The 25580-nt window shown below is 46.2% G+C and overlaps 1 protein-coding gene and 1 long non-coding RNA gene across 9 annotated transcripts in view; one reads left to right on the forward strand and one right to left on the reverse strand.

Moving 5' to 3' along the window:
- The window catches only part of YAP1 (Yes1 associated transcriptional regulator), a 111989-nt gene extending 92819 nt beyond the window's left edge, over positions 1-19170 (reverse strand). For 3 of the 8 annotated variants that reach the window (XM_086679280.1, XM_086679281.1, XM_086679277.1), the window contains exons 1-2: positions 18557-19167; positions 15104-15354 (exon numbers count right to left, since the gene is read on the reverse strand). In XM_086679280.1, coding sequence (XP_086535406.1) covers positions 15104-15354; positions 18557-18868 — 563 coding nt within the window. In that variant the 5' untranslated portion in view covers positions 18869-19167. Of the gene's footprint in view, positions 1-15103; positions 15355-18556 lie in introns of all 8 variants that reach the window. The other 5 variants (XM_086679282.1, XM_086679278.1, XM_086679275.1 and 2 more) reach the window with 4 other exon arrangements.
- A 618-nt stretch (positions 19171-19788) lies between these two features.
- Positions 19789-21828, forward strand: LOC147577014 (uncharacterized). Its single transcript, XR_015241393.1, has 2 exons — positions 19789-20753; positions 20804-21828. It is a non-coding gene; the product is annotated as an uncharacterized LOC147577014 (long non-coding RNA).
- Positions 21829-25580: the final 3752 nt, after the last annotated feature.

Consider the following 25580-nt stretch of genomic DNA (forward strand, 5'->3'; position numbering starts at 1 on the left):
TGATTCACTGTTTCAATTCAACTTTTAGATAACATAGATTACAATGGATTAAACCCATTTTTATAACTACTCAATTTCACGAAGAGGAAGAAGAGCAGCTATGTTTATAGGCCTTTCAAGAAAGAGATACAGACTAGGTTCTCAAGTTAAATTGTTTGAGAACGTTTTCGTGAACTCCCAGTGAGGCAGTGCTCCCCGAGTGTTCGTTCATATGCTTCCTGGAGCCTACACAATACACTGTGGTCACAGAACATCATCAACGTTCTGACGTCGCTGTGAGGACTCGCCTCCCTCGCTGCCTTGTTTATGCACTTTTACACACACATACCCATGTTTTAACTTGATAGTTCAGACAACTCACCAGTCGGTAAATTCAACCAACAAAAACTCAACCAACAGCCAATTACTAAAGTCAGATGCATGGGCTGTAACAGTGGAGACTGCATTCGGGTAGGGAAAGGAAGAAACACTGTAATTAAGCCAAACACAAGGCAGTGCGAGGAAATCCAGGCTCCGCTTCATCTGCGGCCGTTCTCCACGTGGGTTCACGCCTAAGTTCATCTAAAGCTCAGTGACTCCGAATGAGACGGCTTTTTGATAAAATACAAGAGGCAAGTTTTAGAGGATGAGGAGTATTACACTTTAATTGGAATCCATGGTCTTGAACACAAACCCTCAAGTGGAACCAAAAAGCCCATGTTCTAACCCACTGGATGGTTTCAAAATAATGGCTGATCTGATGGAATCCCAAAAGGAAACACCTATCACCTCGTATTATTCACAAAACATGACATTTTATTGAACAGTATACACTTTTCCCATGAAATTATGTTCCACCCTCAGCTGTGGTTTTGTTGGCTGGTTGGTTGGTTGGGGTTTTTTTGGCCTCAGATGATAATTCACCCATCCTGAAGATTATTTTTTAAAACGTACGATCAAGTGTGGTAGACAGGAAGCGCCGGCGGCAATACCCCGCGGCACCTCCCAAGTAGCAGTCTCCTCCCCACACCCCCGGTCTGGGCTGACCTTGTTCAGAGCTTAGGCGCACGCAACCTGGCAACGCTATGGGCGCGACACCTTCGCCCTGCGGGTTCCCACTCCCCTGGAAGGAGAGCTCTGGGCGCCAGGAGGGCACGCGAGCCCGGCGACGGCCCTCGACCCTAGTGCACACACCTCAGCAGGAAGACCACCGTGCTGGCCCCTTGCTCCTGGACTTCAAGCCACCACGACCGCGGGAAACCCTGGATGACTGCTCCCGCTTGCACGCCGGCGGCGGCGTCTGCGTGGCCGACTGGGGGAGCTGCGCCGCGGGCCCCATTCCAGCTCCTTCCTCCCAAAGCGCGGCGAGCGCGGTTTCCGGGTGGAACTCAGAGCATTGCGCTCCAGCAGAACTGCCATTAACAACGTGAACATCGGGCAGGGCAGCCCCCTGAGCGCCCACTGCGGCTCCGCCGCGATCTCCCGGGTTGGTGGTTTCAAGCCCCGCGTCCGGCTCTGCGCGTCTGGTTCTGCGCTGACATAGGGGTGGGGGGAGGCCTGTCTGGGATTCTCTCTGCCCCTCCCCCACTCGTGCGTGCTTTCTCCCCCCCTCTCAAAATACATAAACATTTAAAAAAATAAATAAAACGCTAGAGTGTTTAAAAAAAAAAAAACTTAGTTTCCACACTAACTTAAAATGATGATAGGCAGAATATTAGATTTTATCATTTATTTTAATAAAGTTGATTGGTAAACAAGTACTCAAATGTTTATTTGGATTTGGTAACATAAAAGAGATGCAACCGTCTGATTCTGCTTGTCTAAAATGAATTCTAAAGTTTAATTTAAAAAAATTCTTGGGGCACCTGGGTGGCCTTGGGTAAGCAGCCAAATCTTAGTTCTAGCTCAGGCAGTGCTCTCATGGTTTCATGAGTTCGAGCCCCAGGCTGGGCTCTGTGCTGACAGCGTGGAGCCCTTGGGATTCTCTAGCTCTCTCTCTCTCTGCCCCTGCCCCCACTCTCTCAAAATAAATAAAATTAAAAAAAATTTTTTTAATTCTTTAAATTTCTGAAAGAACATGTTTCATTTATCAGCAGCTTCCCTATGCAACTTTATGAAGTAAAAAAATTGGGGGCGCCTGGCTGGCTCAGTCGGAAGAGCAACTCTTCATCTCAGGGTCTAAATTCAAGCCCCACATGGGGTATAAAGATTACTTAAATTTTAAAAAATTAAAAGTAAAAAATTGTAACTTCTTACACCATATTTTACTATTAATTCTATTTGTGCAGCATATAAAATAATGTACGAAAAAGGGTTTGTATTCACTTTGCATGATGCTAATAAAGTTTACTTGGTAAACAAATGAACAGGAAGCTAAATTTAAACAGTATGAGAAAAATGAAAACAAACCCTTTCAACTAGCATTTTCTCAGTGTCAAAAAAAACAAATCTTAAGATACCGTGCAACATCAAAATAAACTTTCAAAATGCATACAGAATAGAATTGTACTAGAAAACATTCACGTAATGAGCAATCCTCACTTTTAAAGCATTTTTTTTCAAGCAGTGAATAAAACCAAACCTTTTTTTTAAATTATCTTTTTAATGTTTATTTATTTGAAGGAGAGAGAGAGAGAGAGACACACACACAGCGTGAGCAGGTGAGGGGCAGAGGAGACAGAGAATCGGAAGCGGGCTTCAGGCTCTGAGCTGTGAGCACAGAGCCAGACATGGGGTTTGAACCCACGATCCTGGTGTGTGAGATCATAACCTGAGCTGAAGTCAGACCCTTAAACCGACTAAGCCACCCAGGCACCCCTAGAACGAAACCATTTAATGGTTTTTCAAGTGTTATGATAGTGGAACTGGGTTTTTTTTTTTTAATGCCCAAAGTCAGAGTACAGATTTAACCACCATCAATAGGTTCATTTTGATGAGGGGGGGGGGGGGGAGTCTTTCTTTTTTTAATGTTTACTTAGTTTTGAGAGAGAGCGAGAGTGTGTGTGTGTGTGTGTGTGTGTGAGAGAGAGAGAGAGAGAGAGAGAGAGAGAGAGAGAGCGCGCGCACGCGTGCAGGGGTGGGGCAGAGAGAGAGAGACAAAGATCAGAAGCAGGCTCCAAGCTCTGAGCTGTCAGCACAGAGCCCAACACAGGGCTCAAACCCACGATCCTGATGTGTGAGATCATGAACTGAGCTGAAGTCCGACACTGAACTGAGCCCCCCAGGCGCCCCAGGAGGGAGTCTCTTAAAGATGCAAAGGTCATTCAAGAGAAGGGCAAACCTTTTGGCTGCTCCCAGAAAACCTGTCTGCAGCTCAGTGTGGACTCCGCACGCCTACGCACGGAGTTGAAAACGCTAACTGCGTTGAGCACAACATGAGTATGCCTCTTCAGGGCCTCACTGCCTATTACCTCTCCCCTGGACCCCCCCCCCCCCAGAGCAGTCTTCCCACTGGGATCACTTTTCCAACAACGGAATTTTATTTCTTCATCACTGAATTCTAAACCAGTCAAATATTCATTGTCCATGGAACAAACTTGTAATAACCTGAAGTACAACCATTATTCATTCATATCCAGAAAACATGCAGAATTTTTTTAGGAGTCCTAGTTATTTGAGTTTAAGAAGAGCCTCAAACTTACAAAATTAACTTCAGAATATAGAAACTAAATGCTCTGCCATCTTCTTAAGATGGAGTTGAAAAGCCACTGTAATTATGCAGGGACCACAGACACTAATGAAGCTACGGAGCAGCAGACTCTGTGATCCATGAGCAGTCTAAGTGAGGCCATCTGTCAGCAAACACATCAAGAGCTATATGCATAGTGCTGACCAAAGAGACAAGGTCTACCCTCAGTGAGCCTCCGAGCAGGTAGCCTCAGCGGTTTCTCCAATGAGAGAGTTAGCAGCGAAAGGGCAAACAGGATCCCTTTCAAGAAAGGGGAGACTTGAGACCCACCCTGTCCCAACCCCAGAGCGGGACCCAGCGAACCCTCAAAAACGACGCCTGCTACATAAAACCACTCGGCGGGTGTTTATGGAATCAAGAGACCTCTGAGCGCATAAATTGAATTCAAAGACAAGAGCAGGAGAAAGAAACTATTAACTATGTGAACGCACGCGCCCCAACACACACCATCCAGAACCAAGCGGGTCTGTTCTGGGAAAAGAAGCAGAGGTAATCAGACTACTGAGAGATGACGCTGTGCAAATTCCTACCCACGGCGTGATGGACACTAACTGGAAACTTCATAGACAGGTACGCAAGAGCGGGGCTCTGTCTTCGTACACAGAAGACAGTAGTGTTAATTTTCCACATTACCGTCTAGTAACCGTGTTTATTCTGTCCCCAATAAGAAGAGATCTGTACCAGTCCTAACAGGAAAGTCTGCACACCCTCTAGCTGGGAGGGGTTAAAAGTGATCCTGTTACATCATCTGGAGCCCATCCAAACTACACGATTTCGGAAACAGAACCTGTATCAGTCTGAACATGTGTAGAGGAAAAACAGAAACATCTGCATTTTGGCCAACTCTTCCCCAGAGGTTTGTTTTTTTGTTTTGTTTTTTTTTAATTGGGGAAAAGAAAGTTATGCAAGAGAGTTCAGTCCACCAATGCTAAGGATTAGTTCCACGCAGGTCTCAGAAATCTCATTTAGCTCATTTCCCACCTTAGCGTATGGCTTAATGTACTTCCTCAGTCTACATATTTAACTAACATGTAATGATTCTGTTCCATTCTTCTGTACCATTCATTTTAAGACCTTTTACTAACCAGAACTGCCCATTTTTTTGGTATCATAACTCTCTTCTCTGATAGCTAGAGGGCTCTGGTCTGGTTTTGCATTGGTCATTTATGATTTTATGTGGTTTTATTAAAAATAAATGAAATTTGGGGCGCCTGGGTGGCGCAGTCGGTTAAGCGTCCGACTTCAGCCAGGTCACGATCTCGCGGTCCGTGAGTTCGAGCCCCGCGTCAGGCTCTGGGCTGACGGCTCAGAGCCTGGAGCCTGTTTCCGATTCTGTGTCTCCCTCTCTCTCTGCCCCTCCCCCGTTCATGCTCTGTCTCTCTCTGTCCCAAAAATAAATAAACGTTGAAAAAATAAAAAATAAAAAAAATAAATGAAATTTAAAAAGTGACACCTGGGTGGCACAGTCAGTTGAGCGTCTGACTTCTGCTCAGGTAATGACCTCACGGTTTGTGGGTTTAAGACCCACAGTGGGCTTTGTGCTGACAGCGCAGAGCTGCTTCAGCTTCTGTCTCTCCCTCTCTCTCTGCCCCTTCCCACTTGTATGCCAATGTGCTCTCTCAAAATAAACAAACATAAAAAAAAAAAAAGATTTTATGCAGTTTTTTAAAAAAGTTTGCTTCCTCTTTTTCCATTAAGGACTTCTATACGTAATCAAGGCAGAGGCTGCTGAAATTACATCAACGCCTCAGACACTACTGTGGGTGAATCCATTCAAAATTAAATCCCGTTGGGGTGCCTGGGTGGCTCAGTGGGTTGAGCGCCCAACTTCATCTCAGGTCACGATCTCACGGCTTGTGAGTTCGAGCCCCGCACCTGGCTCTGTGCTGACAGCTCAGAGCTGGGAGCCTGCTTCAGATTCTGTGTCCCTCTCTCTCTACCCCTCCCCCGCTCATGCGTGTGCACGCACACACTCACTCTCTCTCTCTCATAAACATTAAAAAAATAAAAATAAAAATAAACCCAGTTTTCATGAAATTATAACTACTTATACTCCCATGGTTATATCACAAGTAGAAAATATTCTATGTTGTTTTAGGACATATACAATGGTCTACTGAAGAATGAGCACTTAGGCAAAGCTAACACCCAAACTAACTCAAAGCCAAGTTATGTACGTCTGGGGCTAACCTACATAAGTACACCAAGAACATCTACTCAATCTAGATATGCACAAATATTCCCATTATCCTACCACTGTCTACACCAATGCAAACCAGGCGTGGCCCCACTGTCACATACAGGAATAGGAAATCAGGCCTCCAGTGCTTCTGCCCCACACATTATATCAGAATCCAAGCCTCTGAACAAAATTCACACAACGCGCAACGCCAACTCTGCTGTCCAAGTATACAGTCCCACCTTCAGGAAAATCTAACACATTAGGATGTAAACTAGCAAAACCATCATTAAACGAGACAAAGGCAATTGATCACATGCCTAGTAAAAGCATGTAATTAAGTATTCATTAAAAAGTGATCTGGGGGGCGCCTGGGTGGCACAGACGGTTAAGCGTCCGACTTCAGCCAGGTCACGATCTCGCGGTCCGTGAGTTCGAGCCCCGCGTCGGGCTCTGGGCTGATGGCTCAGAGCCTGGAGCCTGTTTCCGATTCTGTGTCTCCCTCTCTCTCTGCCCCTCGCCCGTTCATGCTCTGTCTCTCTCTGTCCCAAAAATAAATAAACGTTGAAAAAAAAAAAAAATTTAAAATGTCAATCTTTAAAAAAAAAAAAAAGTGATCTGGGATATTGAGGTCAAATCATATGAAACTGTCAGTCATCATTGTTCTGGGCTTAGAAACGTGGCACCTTTACAGAGTCGACCTAATAATTACAAATTGGATTCACAAAACTTCATTTTACATACAATTTTTTGTTTTTTCACTATTATTTTTTATTTGAGAGAGAGTGGGTATGCAAGCATGAGCAGCGGAGGGGCAGAGAGACAGAGAGAGAATTCCAAGCATGCTCCACGCTGTCAGCACAGAGCCTGACATGGGGCTCGATCCCACGAACCGTGAGATCATGACCTGAGCCGAAATCAAGAGTCTGACACTCAACCAAATGAGCCACCCAGGCGCCCCAACATAAAACTTTAAAAAAAACTACTGCACGCTCCCCTCCCTGGCCCAAGCAGGAGATGGAAAATTTATGTTACAGAGAGAGGGACCCAGAGGCTCTGGATTCAGACACTCGCAAAGCACAACCAAGAAGGGAGAAAACCCCGCAGGCCCCAAACTGTTCTGTCCTCAAATGCTGGTGGTGGGCATTCACACGCATCACCATCAACTGTCTGCTGGGGAGGGACTGGCCCATGTCTATCTGGAGAAACCAGCCACCACAGAAGAACCTAACTAGATACTGACAGGCAGGCCCAGGTGGCCCCAGCTCTCTCCCTCTACAGTGAAGCCCACTTAAGAAATAAAAGCAGATGAAAACTTAAAAAGAAACATCCACCATACTCAGACAAAAAAAGAAAAAAAAAGAAAAAACCACACCCACTATAAAATCGTCAGAGAGAGATTACTACACGCATGAAATTAAGAATGGCATGTCATTACAAACAACAAAGGAACAATGAGTGCAGCAAAAGAATCTCTGGAAATTAAGAATGATAAAGAGCTTTTTGGGAAAAGACAAGACAATGATTAAAAAATTAACAGCTAAGTGAAAAGGAATCCTCCAGAAGACATAACTAAAGGATAAGTGAAGAAATACAGAGAAAAGACAAGACAATTAAAGAGTTATTTTGATTAGCAGGAATTCCAGAAGAAGAAAACAGAACCGACTGGAAGAAGTTATCCAAGAACTAATAAGAGAAAGCTTTCCCAGGACCAGAGGGCAGTTCAGACAATTCACCACACATCTTCAAGGGGCACATTCACACTGGAGACTGACTTTCCAAGCCATGAAATATTTACAGTGAATAAAAAAAGGCACATACCAAGGCATATCTTGAAGTTCAAGATTCCCCCTCCGCCGGCAAAAAAAAAAAAAAAGAAATAAAAATACTAAAATCCCTGCGTTGGGCTCTGCACTGAGTGTGGAGCATGCTTAAGATTCTCTTTCTCCCTGTGCCCCTCTCCCCAGCTCTCATTCTCTCTAAAATAAAAACTAAAAAATAAAACAAACACACACCACTGAAATCCCCAAAGGAGGCCAAATGGGTTGAACTGTTCAATAACAAAACAGGAAGCTAAACTAAAATGGAGCATGGCCTTCAAAACTCCAAGAGAAAATACCTTACCTACAACCTAACTGCCCACCAAATGTTGACAGAAATCTTTTTAGACATAAAGAATCTCAATGCAGTTACCTACCATGTACCCCTTTCCTCAGGAAACTCCTAAAGGATGAGCCAATTCTAGGAGTGAGCAAACCAAGGAAAGTGGGAAAGAGAGAACCCAACCATGAAGGGCAATATGGGAACCTCAGGAGGACAGAATGGAGCAGCCGGTCCAGAGCAGGGGCACAGAGCACTCAGGTCTGTTTCCAATGGGGCAAAACACCAACGAAAATACTAACGAAGAAACCAGGCAATGAACAATTCCAAGAAAATATCAAAGGTGTTCAGAAACTCATATACAGCGCAAAGGGTCTTAAGGAAAAACTTACACAGGGGCTCCTGGGTGGCTCAGTTGCCTAAGCATCCGACTTTGGCTCAGGCCACAATCTCACTGTCCGTGAGTTTGAGCCCCTCGTTGGGCTCTGTGCTGACAGCTCAGAGCAGCCTGGAGCCTGCTTGAGATTCTGTGTCTCTTCTCTCTCTCTGCCCCTGTCCCTCTCATGTTCTGTCTCTCGCTCCTTCTCTCAAAAATAAACATTTAAAAAAAAATTTTTTTTTAAGAAAAAGAAAAAAGTTACACAAATGACTGTGAGGATTAAGCAACGGATTTTAGGGGATGCAGAAATTTTAAGGACAGCAGTGGGGCACATTTTATAAGTAAGGAGTTTTCTTACATATGTGAGGAGGGAACAGATCTCTAAGGAGTTCCAAGTGTTTGCCTCTGGAGAATGCAAGCCTGAGATAAAGAAAAGTGGGCTAAGGCGCCTGGGTGGCTCCGTCTAAGCATCTGATTCTTGGTTTCAGCTCAAGTTCGTGGGTTTGAGACCCTCATTGGGCTCTGAGCTGACAGTGTGGAAGCCTGCTTGGGATTCTCTCTCCCTCTCTCTCTCTCTCCCCTTCTCTCTCTCTCTCTCCCTGCCCCTCCCCCACTTGAGCTCTCTCATAAATAAATAAATAAATAAATACTTAAAGAAAGAAAAGTGGGCGAGAAATGCCTTTTTTTCTTTATTAACCTTATATTACTAAGAGATTTTCTAATTCTACGTATATGTTCCTCCACTAAAAGTTAAATATCAAAATATATACTTTAGATATGAGACTCCCCGTGGAAGAATCTAGGAGTTTCCGCCCCTACTTTCCCCTTTCCTGAACTTTCCAATTCTCTCTAATGAACCCGCATTACTTTTATAATAAAACAAACACCTTACTAAAAATCCACAAAATCAGACGCACGGGGAAGAAGAGGAAGGACAGTTTTGTAAGTATAAAAGAAAACCCCACACTCCTGCTCGCACGGAGAGGGAGAGGAGTCCCCACGTCCCCTCCTCCTGGGTGGCAGGGTTTAGTTCAGCTCATCCCCAGGAGTCCACCAGCCCTTACAGGCACTTCAGCACACGTGATGAGGTAAATTCCAAACAACTCTGTGGTCCACACTCAGTTCTACGGGAGCACGTGGGAGCACCCTGAATAAAAAAAGCCATCTTTACTCCAAACCCCACACCAAAAGATCTATGCCAAAAAGCACATCTCTCTTAATGTACTTACTGGTCTCATATAGCCTTTACCTTAAAAACAAACAAAAACCCTGCTCACTGTAGGTTAAGCAAGCAACGGCAAGAGGAAAAATAGAGCTTCTAACAAAACGTACCCTCAGTGCTCCCCAATCAGAACGCCACTGAAGAATTTGCTAAGTCCAGTGATACAGCACCCGTGCCGAGGGAGACGTGCCGGCCGCGGCCGGATAAAGCTGAAAATGTCGGTATTTTCAGACATCCCTAGCTGCAGTATTTTGTTAAGTTTCCACATTATTCAGAGAAACATCTGATCAACTGATGCCATGAAAGGTTATGATTCTTCTCATGCTAAGAGCCAAACGAGGATTAAACTACTGACCACTTTTTCTGGTCTAAAACATTAAAGGGAAAAAGCAAAAGGACCATTGTGATTTAAACCAAACTTCTTTGTTTGCTCTTAGCGGGGGTCAAGCCCTCCGCAGACAGAAGTGCTCCCCCCAACCCCCACCACAGTACTTGCTCCCGGGGACACCTGGTGCCGCGGGACCAGGACGCAATTCTTCTCCCTAACAACAGCGATGTCCCTTCAGGGCCTGAAGTTCCGGTTGACCCCAGAACCCGGGGCCCCTTCTGTAAGAACCGCTGGCGAACCACACAGCTCGTCAGGCCTCTCGCCTCCCTTTAGCCAATGCCACTCAACCATTATTCAACTTTCGAGCCGTAATTAATGACTAAACTATAATATTACTGAAGGCAGCACATTAAGTATAAATAATCTTAAATCTTAAACTGATTTTTAAAAGGACTTCACTTGGTTTTGCTTTAAGTCTAAACTTCAGTTTTTGACAACTAAAAGGTCAGGCTTAAAATGTGCCTGTCTCCAAAAACCTTAAGGTAAAAAGCAATTCAGATTTATGCTAGCAATAGTATTTTACGTTACACTGTGTTCCTAACTATGAAGTGAAACTTATTACTCTACATTACTTATGGGGACTGATCTCAAGATTTCAAAAACACTTTTTCTTAAGTTTCAACTATTCAAATGCTACCTACCTTTTTTTTTCTTAAGTTAATTAATACGAGGCTTTTGGCAAGGAGTATTTTTTTGAATGTTATTTTTTATAGAAAATTAGCCTACCATCTTGCAGCCAATTGGGAGTTTGCTGTATTTCACAGCTGGTTTGTTAATGATCTTTCTTAGTTCACACAAAAACTGCTCATTATTCTCCTCAGGAAATAAACTAATCTCTATGTTCTATTTACTCTGTCACATCCGCTACCTCCAAAGTGTTTTTCTTCTGCCCCTGTACTCAACAAGGTCTCCAGTTTTTCCGCGTAAATCCCACAGCCTTTCTTCCCTGGATGGCTACCTACTGAGCAGAGGGTGGGGGCACACTCCCGTCTCCCCCCTCCACCACCAGGGAGCAGGACAGAGGGATGGGCAGACATCGGCCCTCCCCTCACAGAGAAAACACTCTGTGACTGCAATTTGAGGGCTTTGTTTTTGTTTTGTTTTTGCAGCTCAATTGACATTTAATGGCAATATTCCAAGCTCTCCATTTTTAATGGGAAATCATTGGGTCACACTTAACATATCAAGAAACCAGAAAACAGAACAGCCTTATTCTTTATGAAGCTGTTCCTTTGAAAAACATCTCAGCTTTATTATGGTAACCATATATATTATGCTTTTAGTCTTCTACTGGGCGAGGGTGCCGAGAATCGGGGAAGCAAACGTCAAATTATAGTAGGAAAGGGTTTAATTCATCTCATTTAACTGATACATTTCTGAGGTAGCTTTAAATAGGGCAGTGGAACATTCACTCCTGAAATAACACGTAGCTAAAAAAAAAAAAGGAAGAAAAAGAAAAAAAGGAACAAACCAATTACAGTTACCAATAACATCTGCAAGGCAAGTTCATTTAATCTTGGAATACTGGCTGTTTGAAGATCTCCGGAAAAATACCTTCTTAAAACTGTGGATTAAGATACTCAATATAACTTTTGGGGCACCTGGGTGGTTCAGGGCGTTGAGTGTTAGACTCTTGATTTCAGCTCAGGTGATGATCTCTTGGGTTCGTTGGTTCAAGGCCCACTTCGGGCTCTGAGCTGAGTGTGGAGCCTGCTTGGGATTCTGTCTCTACCTCTCTCTGGCCCTCCCCTCGCATGTTCGTTTTCTCTCTCTCTTTCTCACTAAATAAATAAATAAATACATACATACATAAAAAACCAGGTAATATAACTTTTAATCAAATCACAGCCACAAGAAACCTTGAACCTTCAAGGACTAAAAACACTGTCCAATTATTCAGAAAATGACAAGTAATATAAATGAAACAAAATGACCTTTAAAAATTAAAACGTTATTAAAACAATGAAACTCACAAACTTTTACGATCACTTTATCAAATTTCTAAAATCGTAATTCCACGCGGTACATTATATACAAGAAATTTTTTGTAACTATTACCATTAAGTTACACGGTATCAGATTCAATAAAATAAAATGTGAGAAGTAAAAACACTCCTTGTAACCAGACATGTTATAGAATACTAATTCAGGAAGTTATTCAGCAGCTTATAAAGAAATAGGAAGTTGTTGACCACCTACTTGAAGAACCATTTCCTGTAGGAAAACTCTAAGACAGCTGAAGAAGGCAGCAATTCTCAGAGTAACACAGACCAACGATTCCTGTACAATAAAAGCTCAATATACAATGTTGAAGAAATTAGTTTTAAAACCGTTACCTCGGCAGCACAAATATTACATAAAACATAGACTGAGCTTTCCCACCATCCTCACAATCACGCCAGAGCCCGAACGCGTGTTGCCGGTAAGAGTAGCAGCTACTGCACTGGTCGCACTTGTTGAGCGAAGATCGCTCTTCTCCGGAACAGCTCACTGCGCTATAGGAGGGTGGGGGGGTTGGGGGGCTCAAATCTGCAATGATCAATCCTTCAGTAATTATCCTGCCTTGAGACTAAAGGCCAAGTGACTTCAAAAAGTCATTCATCTATGATCACAAGGCAACAATTAGTTTCCAAAGTCAACACTTCTAAGTTTTCAATCAAATTACATCACCTTCCATGTTTGAACCATTCATAGTCAGATTTCTTCATGCCAAGTATAAATCTCAATCAGTTATGTACTTTGTAACTTGAAAACATCAAAACTAGGGTAAAAATGAACTTGGACAACAGCAACTTGGCTCCAAAAGCTTCATTTATCATCATCTTTGACTCACAGGACAGATTAATCCCTTTACCTGCACAGTACACCAAAGTAAGTTGTTTATTATGGCAACTCATCCAACCCGGGACATCATGAAAGGAGCTAACAACTGGATGTGAACTAACTTTTTATAACTTCTTCAAATTACATATTGGTGTAAAGCAGACACTCTTTAAAAGAATATAAAGTTTTATAAGCCCACAGGACCTATCTTCCACAAACCAATGCTTAGGGGCCCTTGATACAATTCCTGACAAGTACCAATTAATTCATGATTTGCCTGCTTTTACTGGGAAAGATCTACCTCTCAAAAAAAATCCTGTATTTCTGAAAGGTTCGATAGGAGAAAATTATTCCATGGAGTCCCAAACGCTCGTGTTTCGTATCGTATAATGAGCCCAAGTTCACTTCCATGGGAGAGACCCTCAAAAATCTTGAACAATCATGTTTGTTTGTTTTTTAATTTTTTTTTTCCATTCAAGAACAACCATGTTTTCTCTCTTTTTTTTCTTTTCCAGGTAAGCTTCTCTCCACTCCTACAACCATTTTTCATACGGCATACCTTTCCATATTATTTTGGACTGGTTTACCATCCCTACAGACCCATTCAATTGCGGTATTTAGGGTGGTGTGGTGTGTTTGTGTATATCCCTCCTTATCATATCTTTATCAATATCGTTAAGAGACGTATTTCTTCCCAAAGAAAAATACATTGGAAACTTTTAAGAATAAGTGTATAGAATAATTCTTTCAACTCAAAGTAACTGAAAATGTAGGCAGATGTCACCTATAAGCAATTACTACAAGATACAAAAGACTAAGATGAGCATAGATGTTGCTCTTTAAAAAAAATCTTATACTTTTAGCTACAGCATCAATTAAAGACAGGAGACAAACAGGCTATTAAGTGCTGGGAAAAAAAAAACAAAAAAAAAAACAAAAAACCAAAAAAAAACAAAAAACGACTCCCCAGGTCAGCACATGACCCAGCAGGAGAGGTTCAGAAAGTATAGCTTTTCTGTTTCCTTGTAACAACTTGGTTTGTTTCCATTCCTTTCCCCTTCAAGATGCATCCCTCCCAGCTAGGAGCTCTTTCAATCATTTACTTTGGTCGTCCATCTTGCTCATGCAGATGAGTTTGCCAGACTTGTGTGTACTTTCCAGTCTGAGGCCCTTTATTGTTCTGGTTGAAACCTGACCCTTTGAAATGGATACCAGGACACCAGAAAACGAATTTTAAAAGGAAATATGTTACAGGAAAGGGGGCAAAAAAAGAGTAGAAACTTCTCAAGATCTAACTTCTTTCTCTGCTCTTCTAAACAAGCAGGTCTCAAAACCCTATCTTACATTACCAACAACCCCACCCTGAAAGACAAACAACATAAAATACTGAGACTCACACAATAAAACAGTATCACTAATTGTATTATCTGAGCTAATAAATAAATGTTACATTTGCCTTAGGAGGAGGTCGTCAAGACAGATCTCCATCAAAACTTAAAGGATCGTTTCTCACTTTATTATGTCAATCTGATCAACAACTTTTTTAAAAACATCGATTTCAGTTTATAACATGCACCAATAAGCCAGATAAAAACAGAAAGGTTTTACCTACAAATTCAAAGCGAAAAAGGATAAAATTCTATTTTGACCTCTTCGGACTTAATGAAATATTGCCATTCTGTTAATGACAAAAGGGCTCATAAAAATAAATAGTAGCCTTGTTTTTGTTTTCCCAGAAGAGAAGGATTTTGTTTTGAGGATCTGCTACTTTGAATGAAGTTTGCCACGGAGTGACTGTGTCCAACAGGAAAAAGTGAACTTCTCTTTACATGGGGGGGGGGGGGGTGCTGGAGGAGGAGAAATAAATCACATCAAACTGCAGCTAAAGGGTCTGTCATGTCTCCATCTAAAGTGCTGTGCGATCTGACTCCCGAAGTCCTACTGCACCAGTGAGAGGTGCACTTGAAACTCGGAATCGTGCCCTCCATCTCCCTAGACTTTGCCAGCCTGTAAATCTCACTATTTGAAACTTTTCAGAGTATTGTTTCAGTTTTTAGCCAAGCTCATTAATAGGTTTGGAACAAAGACAAAATGAGAACACCCAAACTGCCGCACAAAATTATTAAAAGTCTCCAAACCAAGAATCAATCGAGTTTTCAAAATATTACCCAAGCTCAAGAATGCAATTAGATCATATCCAACTGAAAAATACACGTATATAAAACTAAGCCTGACATAAATATAAAGTAAAATAAACATAAGTGACATTTTACATCCCGGTATCACCTTACTGTGTTTTCCAAAACATGTTCTTAGAAAACTCTCCTGCCATCATTGCCACTTACTTTAAGAAGTATCTCTGACCAGAAGAGGTCTTTGCCATCTCCCAGCCCGCGGGCAGAGGGACATCGTCGGGTATCTCAAAAGAAGACTGTCGCAGGTGCTGAGCAGCAGGTGTAGCCGCGGTACCCGAGACCACTCCAGTGGGGGTCAGTGTCCCAGGAGACACGGCCCCCAGTTGCAGGGAAGCTGGGGAGGAATGAGCTCGAACGTGCTGGGGAGCCAGCGCTCCGGCACTGCCTGCATCAGTACTGGCCTACGAGGAAGATTAAAACGAAAATTTCTTAAAAATGGTTTTTAAAGGGGTCCCTTTAAATTTCCTTGACAAGATTTTCATTGCAACCAAGTATCTAAGCACCAAGGCAAAATTTAAAATTCAACACAGAGGAATGTAGGTTTATAGTTGTGTATTTTTCAATGGTTTATGTGATTTCAATGTGCACTTTTACAAACATTTGTCACTTTACTGATTAGCAGTCCATCTAACTTAATTTCCACCTAGTATACATTACATGTACCTTCTACAGATTTTAGAGGAGAATAGTACAAAATGGATGGAACATTCCTAAGATATGTTGAATTTTAAAAATCCTAAAATTTCTAAATTCTCAAATTTCTAAAAGAGCAAGGCACCATGGGTGCTCTTCTGAGTTCTAAAATGTTCCCGGTAGAGCACAACCCAAAGAGTTAACAACTATGCGTTCTTTTTTTCTTTTTCAACGGGGGTTTAAGCAATGTTTTTTTTTTCCTAATCCAAGCCCTAAACGCAGGACAACTGTCATTTTTTTCTCCCTATGGACAAAGGCCATCAGTAAAACCATCACAAACTACACAACTTTTAATGAATGTGAAAGATTCAGGATCTTTCAAACGTTCTTACAGACACCTAACGAAATGAAAACAACAGCGCAGTTGTACCCAGACGATAAAAATGTCAATAATTTAACTGCAATGTAGTAAGAATATACACACTTACATGTTTACAAGTATAGAATGGCAGGAAAAAACTTTCCAAGCGGACCCCAAAGATCTGAGTTCCAGTCCAAACTGGCCAGTGTGACAGAGATCAAATCTCAGTCTCCGCAAGCCTCAGTTTTCTCATTTGCAAACAGCTTCTCGCATACATGTATACATCTATAGATATATGTGTATATATATATATACACATACATATACACATCTGTATATCTATAGATATATATATACACAAATGAACTTACATCCAATAGTTTGTGAACAGCACTGTTTACGATCCACATTCATACTTTTCATAATCTACCATAGCTAATTCCTGATTAGAATTTGGGTTTGGTTATTAAAGTAAGAATTTCCTAGATTCATATGGGAAAGACTGGAAGCAATCAGCTGAGGCATTTATGCCTTAAAATCAGCTGGGCTGCTGAGTTCTTGATCAGCATAAACTCGAATTAGGAAATCCCTAGCAGAAATAAAAATCAAATTTGCAGATGCACAACACTTGGTTAAGAAACTTATGTAAACCAAACAAAACTATAGATTACGAATAGTATCAATCCATAAACTTGCCGACGGAAATTCTCGTAGTCATTTACTAAAAGATTTTTTTTTTTTTTTTTTTTTGCAACTTTTCCGTTGCAATTCTTAGTGGCCTACAGATGCCACAAAATGGGAAGTTCATCTTCCTGCGTGGGTTACGCTTTCCAAGCGCAGGAAGTAACTTGCATCGGAGCACACCCCTACCCACACGAGGCTCGGAGGAGGGGGCACGGCACACCTGGGCCGACCTCTCACGAAGGAAGCGGCGGTTCCCCGCTCCGGCCTAACCCGGGGCTTTGCCAGCAACTCAAGGGAGTTTCTCTGGGCCCCGAACCCCGAGCTGTGCGGCAGGAGAGCGCCAACGGGGGGACCGGAGGCCAGAACCATTCCTCCCGATCGAGTTACTGCACCAACTACGTCGCAGTATTTGGAAAACCAATTAACGTTTGGGCAAACTTCCTACGCTGAAGCTTAGCCTGCAGCAAGTTCTTTTCAAAAAAAAAAAAATAAAAGACGTGACCAAACCGGAGGACCCAGACCTTCGGAATGCGAACACTCTCCCGGCGGCGTGTCCCCGGCCTCCGGCTGGTCACCGCCGCTCCGCACAGAGCGCCCGGGGTCCCGGGCGGGGGGGGGGGGGGGTGAGAGAGAGATCCCGGCCCCGCAGGCCCCCCGCAGGCCCCCCGCGCCCCCTCCAGAGTCCCGCACGGCCCCGCTGGGTCCCCACGCCCGGCCGCCCCCGCGCTAAGCCCGCAGCGCCTTCCAGGAAAGCCTGGACGCCGCCGGGCGCTCTCGGGAGCGGGCGGGAGAAAGAGCCAGAAACCAGGCGCCCAGCTCCAACCCCCACCCCGAGCAACAGGGCAAAACAAGAGAACAATTATCCGACTCCCCCGGAGACGCGGGTGGCCCGAGGTGCCCCGCAGGACAGGGGCCCGCGCTCCACGCCGCCACCTCGGCCGCTCACCGCGGGGACGCCAGCGCCCCCCACCCCCGTTCCCTCGGGACCCCACCTCTCCCCTCTTCCGCCGGACTCCCCCGGACCCTCTTCCCCTTCCCCCTCCCCTCCTAGGCCGGACTTCCCCGGACCCTCCTGCCCCGGAACCCCCCCGCCCCCCCCCTCACGACCCCCCCCACCCAGGCCTGTACCCTCGGCCGCCTCCGCCCGCCCTGGCCCCTCTCTGCTCTCTTCTCCCCGCGGCTGTCCCGGCCGGCCCCTCCCCCCCTCCAGGGCCCGTCTCCTCTCCCCCTCCCTCCCGTCTAGGCCAGCCCCTCTCCTGTCCCCCCAGCCCGTCGCGGCCCCCTCTCCCCTCTCCTCGTACCCTGTCCTGGCCGCCTCCACCACTGACCCACTCTGCTCTCCCCCTCCCCCCATCCCGGCCCCCTCTCTCCCGCCCCCCCCCCCGTCCCGTCCTGGCCGCCCCTCCCCCCGGCCCCCTCGGTTCTCCCCTCCCCCATCCCGGCCCCATCTCCCGCCCCCCCCCCCCCCGCCCGCTCTCCTCTCTCCCTCGCGTCCAGTCCTAGCCGGCCCCCCTCCAGGTCCCCCCTCTCCTCTTCCCCTCCCCCTCTCCCGGCCCCCTCTCTCCCCCTCGCATTCCCGTCCTGACCGGCTACCCCCCCCCCCGGCACCCTCTCCTCTCTCCCTCCGCCCCCCCCCCCCGCCCGCGTCCCAGCGACCGAGGTGCGGGGCGCGGACGCGCGCGCATTGTGCGAACCCACCGCGGCCTGGCCGCCGCCGCCCCCCACCCTTTCCTTCCTCCCCCTCCCCCGCCCGTCCCGCCAACCCCCCGGGAGCCCCAGGGAGGAAGAAAAGAAGAAAGGAAGAGGGGGCGCACGGCCCCCGAGGCCGCCGCCACGCCGCGAACCTCGGAGGGACGGCAAACCTCGGCGCCGGACTCGGGGAGGGGGCCCCCCCGGTTCCCCCCGCCCCCCCCATCCCCGGTTACCTGCCGGGAGTGGGACTTGGGCTCCGGCGGCTTGAAGAAGGAGTCCGGCAGCTTCCGCAGCCTCATGGGCACCGTCTGCGGCACGTTGGCCGTCTTGGGGTTCATGACGGCGTTGAAGAGCGCCTCCAGGTCGGTCTCCGAGTCCCCCCGGACGTGCACGATTTGGTGGCCGGCGGGGGGGGGTTGTGGCCCCGGGGGTGCGGCCGGCCCGGGCGCGGGCGGTGGGCCCTGCCCCGGCGGGGGCTGCGCGGGCGGCGGGCCCGGGGGGCCGGGGGCGGCCGGGGGCTGTGCGGGCGGCGGCCCGGGGTCCATGCTCGGCGCCGGCCCGACGACGCGGCCGAGGGCTCCGCCCGGGGTGGGGGTGGAGGGGGGGGGGACGGCGGCGGCGGCCCTCTGGGCGCTCGCGGGGCCGGGGGGGACAGGCCGCGACCCCGCGCCCCCCGCCCGCGCCCCGCGGCCCCGCCGGCTGCGCTCGGGAGGGGCGGCGGGGGCTCCCCTCCCCCGCTGCCCGCTCTGCTCCCGGAGTTCCTTCCTTCCTTCCTCCCTCTCTCTCCCCCGGCGGCGGCTGCGCCCGACTGAGACAGAAACTCGCCGCCGACGCCAAAACTAAAGTTGAGAGAGCCGCCCGCCCGAGCGGCGCGTCGGCCCCGCCTCCTCGCGGCCCTTCCTTCCTCTGCGCGCCCGCCCGCCCCGGGTCCGCGGCCGGCGCGCGCAGGAACTTTCGCCCGCGAGTTGCCGCATTCCTGCAGACGCCCGGCCCGCCCCGCCGGCCCGCCGCACGTGACCCGCCCGCGCGCGCGGCCCCCGGGGAGGCGGGGCGGGCGGGCTGCGCCCAGGTGCGGGTGCGGGGGCACCCCGGGGGCCCGGGTGCGGGGGAACCCGGGGGGCGCGGGGGCGGAGGTGGGGGGAATCCGAGGGGGCGCGGGGGCCCGCGTGCCGGGGAATCCAAGGCGCAGGGGCCGGTGCGCGGACCCAGGTGCGGATGCGGGAGGGCCCAGGTGGGGGGGGGGGGCGGGCGGGGGCCCAAGGGCAGGATCGGGGGAATCCAGGGGGAGGAGGGACAGGGGCCAGGTGTGGTGGGGTCGACCCGGGGGCCCAGGCGCGGGTACTGGAGCCCGGCTACACGGGTTGGGGGGGGGGGTGCGGCGTGGGCGTAGGGGGACCCCGGGGACCTAGGTGGGGGGCGGGGAGGGAATGGCTGGGAGGGGCGGCGGCAGCCCGGGTGCGGGAAGTCGGGGGGAGGGGGACTGCGGGGGAGTGGCTGTATGCCCCCGGATGGGAGGAGTTTTGGAGACTCAGTGTTTATTTTTTTTTAAGTGAAAACTTTTTTCTTAATTTGCATTCAAACTTGGAACCTAGTCATGACATCCTGGGCCGCAGAAAAAAATCAGGGCTGAACTCAGGTTACACGCATTCTTCCCTCCGCCAGGCACAGGGGGCTCTGGATGCCTGCTTCTCCTGTGGCAGTGTCCTGTATGCGAGGAGGCCATCGAAATCACTCTAAAGCAATGAAAATCTGCTTTTAAATGCATTCAATCTGCTATTTTAAAAAACAGCTTTATTGGGATGTGATTCGCATACCATACAGACCGTCCATTTAAGCAATTCAGTATTTTTAGTGTATTCACAGGGTTGTGCAACATCACTCTGATTTTAAAGCTAGTAGCCCATGCTAGAGAAATCGAGCTTTTTTAATGATTTCTTCTGTAATGTTAGCGCAACAGATGTGTAAATAGGACTGAGCAAGAAAAAATTTCCTGAGCAGCGAGATAATGTCTTCCTCCAGCCAGGACATGCCCTGGAGAATTCTGAGCAGGGATCGCTATCACCCATCACCTGGTGTGGTCCGGGCAGGCCAGAAGGGAGGCTGCGCACTCCAGATTCCACCCCACTGCCCCGGACCCCACTTTCCTCCAGAGGGATCTGCGTCAGTAGACCCATGATCCCCTCTGGGACTTGTTCCCAGCCCCAAACGTCAAGACCATTGAAGCACAAACTTGTAGCTTCTAGAGTTAGGGAGATGTGAGTTCAGATCCCATTTCCTCCATTTAGTAGCTATGACACGTTGGGCGCATTACTCATTTCCTGTTCTTTAATTTAACATTGGGGTCAGAGTAATAACACCTACTTCAACTGTTGAAGCCTTAAATGAGCCAGTGGACATAAAGTCGGCCCTTCCCCCAGTTGAGGGCATCTGGTACATCTGAGTACAGTTCTGAGTACTCAGATGTTCTGAGGGCATCTGAGTACAGTTCTGTGTACCTGTCATTGATCACTTGCCCCATGTGTTGTGCTGTGGCCTCTCCAGGACCCTACTGTCAGTCTCTTCCCTCACATCCAATAGTCAATCTACACAAACAAAGCCTGTGGGCAGAAACTGCATTAAAAACTTAAACTTTCAAGAACCAAAGTGATAGAAAATCTAGGGCTTTAATGGAAGCTGTCCCTTAACTAGAACCTCTGTGGCTGGGGATACCAGTTACAGGGCTCAGGGTACAGCAGAGGTTGCTTTGCTCAATATTTTACATCTCCCATTAAACTGAGAACAAAATTCCTGTGATGAGTGGATTGGAAGAGGAGTGATTTTATGTTCTCTGAGTACATCTGTACACTAACCAAGATTTTGTCATTTACTATTTTTTATCTATAAAATTTCAGTCACAGGTTAATAATGGATAAAGATAACATGCATTCAGTCCTTGGTCCCCTCTCTTCCTCTCCAGCTCTGCTTTTGGAGCGATTCCCAGTTTAAGGCACTGGAGACGGGATGCTCATCACAAAAAGATCATGATCTTCAGTGTCCGTGTAGGTCACTGTCTCAAAATGCTACACCTACAACGACTTGCACTCCATCCACTCCAGTGGACCTTCCTGTCCGCTCCACCTTAGCCACCAGGTCCTGTGTCCACACGGTCATATTCAGAAATACGCCAGTTGGGAAATCAGGGTCTGTTACACTATTCTTTTAATAACCACTTGGTTCTCTGGTTTCATCACTTACGCCTCATATAGCATTGTCTCCCTCTTTTCTACCAACCTGTCACTCCCTTGTTCTCACTTCTTTCCCAATTCAGTTTAGAAATCATAACTCACTCCTTCAACCTCATAATCATCTCTGCCTTCAATTCCATTCCCCATGTATTTCACTGAACAAGATCAATATAACTGCACTAGTCCAGTCACCAGTTTACCATCATCCCAGAGATGTATGTACATGATTACAAGAAGGCACGCTTTGTACAACTCTAAGTAAACGTCCTCTTACCAAGCGATACTGGCTGCAATGGGTTATGAATTAATATTTAAGTAAATTTTGTAATTATCTGGTGTATCTGTGAATACAACTATATTGGATTGCAATCAATGCATGTTAAAATCATTAATTTCCTGGGGTACCTGGGTGGCTCTTCCAGTTGAGCATCTGACTCTTGATTTCCTCTCAGGTCATGATCTCACAGCTTGTGGGATGTCGGGCTTGGCACTGACAGCTCAGAGCCTGCTTGGGATTCTCTCTCTTTCTCTCTCTCTCTTTCTCTCTCTCCCCCCCCCCCCCCCCATGCACTCTCTCTTAAGTAAATAGACATTAGAAACAAATAAGTGTATGGACGGAGACCTCATGAGGGTCTTCCAATCCTCTTTAAAAAAAGAAAAAATCTCTCCTAGATGAAGAAACAGGCATACAAAAGTTAAATAACTTGACTAAAGTTGTACTGCTAGAACATGGATCTACATCTGAATCTACCTGTCAGATTCCAGAGCTCAAACACTCCATCAGGAATAGTGTAGTTAATTTCAGGCAGTTCAAAAGTGTTGTCAGATTTACTTATGCAGAATGATAAAGGGGTTTAGGACCCCTGTTACCTAAGGAAATTTTTATTTATTTCTATTAACCAATAAGTGGTGGTTTACAGTGATGTGGTCATAATGTTAACTGTTAAGGACAAAGCTGGGTTGATCTTTGGGAAGTCAGGTTGAAAGTATGAAGACACAGAATCTCATTCCAAATACAGAGTTGTTTAGGAAAACAAATGATGGGACAAGATATTTTTAGGGGTTTTCATACCGCAAGGGCTGTGGGTTATGCAGTTAGGGAGGGTCTGACTTGAGACTCGGCAGGGAGAGAGGGAGAGAGAACCCACCCCTGTCCGTCTGAGGGTCCCAAGGCCTCCCTTTCTACTGAACCTGGAGATCTCGCCCGACCACCCTCGGGTTTTGTGCGCTCTTGGCTTCAATAACCCCCAAGCTCGGGCTTGTTCTGTTTCTGGGTCTTGCCGCGGGTGCGAACTGTGCATCTGGCTCACAGCAGGTGAAAATTCGTGAAACATTTGTCTACCTACGTGTCGGGGACCGATTATGTGCCGGGCCGGGACAGTAATTGGTGTAATAATGCCTATTTCACAGCATAATAATGAAGAGTACATAAAATAACAAGTATGAATGAGTTTTTATTATGGCGTCATGCGGCTTAAGAATCCCGAGATCAGGGGCGCCTAGCCCGCTCAGTCGGTGGAGCAGGCCACGCCTGATCTGAGTCGTGAGTTCGCGCCCACAGTGGCTATGGGGTCTACTTAAAAATAATCATTTAATTAGATTTCTTTTATTATAAAATCTGTCTCAAGTTATCTGCATGGGAGTCCTGAGAACTAGATGGGAAAAACTTTGGAGTACGAAGCCCCACCAGCCTAGGGCAGACCCCAGTGGGACACATCCTAGAAGTTTCAAAGAGCCTTCCTGGGGCTGCGCACAGTACAGAGCATGTGCCTTCCACGTCCAGGCTTGAAAGTAAAGGCTACTAGAGCTCATCATGTACTCTACTTACTAAATTATACTGGAAATGAAAAGGTGACTTCTAAAAATACTAAGGACACCATGTTCTCTATCAGTGGTTCTCAAGGTGTGGTGCCCGAACCAGCAGCAGCCTCACTGAAAACTTAAGATATGGACATTCTCACGCCGTAACCCAGACCTACGGAAACTCCAAGGGTGAACACAACAATCGGGGTTTTAACCGATTGAGCCCCGATTAAGCCCCTCTAGGTGGTTCTGATGCGTGCTAATGTTGAGAACTTTATATTACACTTCACATTCTGTTTTTATTCTATAAATAGTAAGTAACATGCTTTGTAAATATCATCTTCACTGTTTTATAGCTAAGTATCCCCTTAATCTTATTATTTATTCTATAAATATCTGTATCTAGCACATCATATATCTTTGGTAATTAAAAAAATTATGTTGTAAAGGATCTCCAAAAGTGATGTCTTGAATCTTATCAGAAAGCTGACAATTAATCTTATTTTAAAAGATCCATTAAATACTGACTCCAAATTGTTTATATTTTAATATTATGTGAGTATTGTATTTTTTAAATTTTTATTTATTTTGAGAGAGAGAAAGAGAGAGAATGAGCAGGGGAGGGGCAGAGAGAGAGGGAGAGAGAATCTCAAGCAGGCTCTGCCCCAACAGGGCTCTATCCCATGACCCTGGGATCATGACCTGAGCCAAAATCAAGAGTTGGAGCTCAACTGACTGAGCCACCCAGGAGCCCCATGACTATTGTTTTGATATATGTGTATCTTCAACATGATATGTGGCACAAGAAATGTTTAAAAACCATTAAATTTCTTTTGAGAATTTAATATACGAAACTCTCTGAAAGCGCCTCTCGGTATCTAACTTATTTCCTCTTTAACCTATGTTTCTAGTGCTCTAATACGTGAAGGACATCTGGACACCATTTCTAATAACCCTCTGTAAATGTGAATGTAATTTTTAATAAGTCTTCCCTAAGTCTTTGTTTCTGAACAATACCAGTTCCTTAAGCTTTACCCAGTGTCTTGTTTCTTAATCAAGTCCTTCACCACCTCCTTGCAGTCTTCGGAACCCTCTGCAGGGACCCCGTGTTCTTCTCAGTAAGATAACTGTGCTGCACTAAACACAACGTCATCTATACGTGATTACCATTTGTGAACATCATTATTTACACATTTACTTTACATCACTTACATATTTAAATTATTTACATATTTTCTAGGTGTGAAGGTGTATAATTTAACGTTCTTTAAGAATAATATTTTGTTTTTTGGAGGTCAAAATTTGAACCCTTACAATGTATGCATGAATTGGTTGTATTGAACTGGAATGACAGCATTTTTTAACTAAAAGCCAAAGAGATCGCTTCGCCCAGCTCTCTCCTTTTACACAGAGGAACTCAGCGTCTTGAGAGACCTGCACTCTCCAATGTGGTGACCCCTACTCACATACTAAAGAGAAAATTCAGTTTCTTAATAACACTAGCCGTGTTTCAAGCTAGTAGTATTAGCTCAATAGCTACACACAAGGCTAGTAGCTTTGGGATTAAACAGCACAGGTCTGGAACACTCCCCTTATCTCAGAAAGCTCTGTTGGGCAGCACTGGGGTAAATGGCCCAAAACTACAGCTCCTCCGTGGCAGAGCAAGAATATCCAGTTCCTGGTCCAGAGGTATCCCACCATACTACTACCTTAAAAAAAGGAGGAAGGTGTGATAGATTACCTATCTACAAAATTTATTGAGTTTTCGTACAAAGCATTGTGCTAGCCATGGATCTTGACCCCAAGAAGGTTTTAAGAATATTCAGTAAGGGGCACATGGGTGGCTCAGTCGGTTTAGTGCCCGACTTCAGCTCAGGACATCATCTCATGGTTCATGAGTTTGAGCCTCGCATTGGGCTCAGTGCTGTCGGCTCAGAGCCTACTTCAGATCCTCTGTACCCTTCCCCCTCCCCCACCCCCCCACCCCACCCCACCCCCGCTCACACTCTCTCTCTCAAAATGAATAAACATTAAAAGAAAGAAAGAAAGAAAGAAAAGGAGAGAGAGAAAAAGAAGAAGGAAGGAAGGAAATTTGGTAAGATTGCTGACCATGTAGAAAATGGCAGGTGTTTTAGTTACATCTCCTTTCTGACTGTTTGATATATACATGTATGTTTACTAAATGTCTCCAGTCCCTTTGACCTTCCCAGAGACATCACACACTACTCGG

Source organism: Puma concolor, chromosome D1 (genome assembly GCF_028749965.1).
Source record: "Puma concolor isolate L17-30 chromosome D1, mPumCon1.1.hap2, whole genome shotgun sequence".
Taxonomy (NCBI): domain Eukaryota; kingdom Metazoa; phylum Chordata; class Mammalia; order Carnivora; family Felidae; genus Puma; species Puma concolor.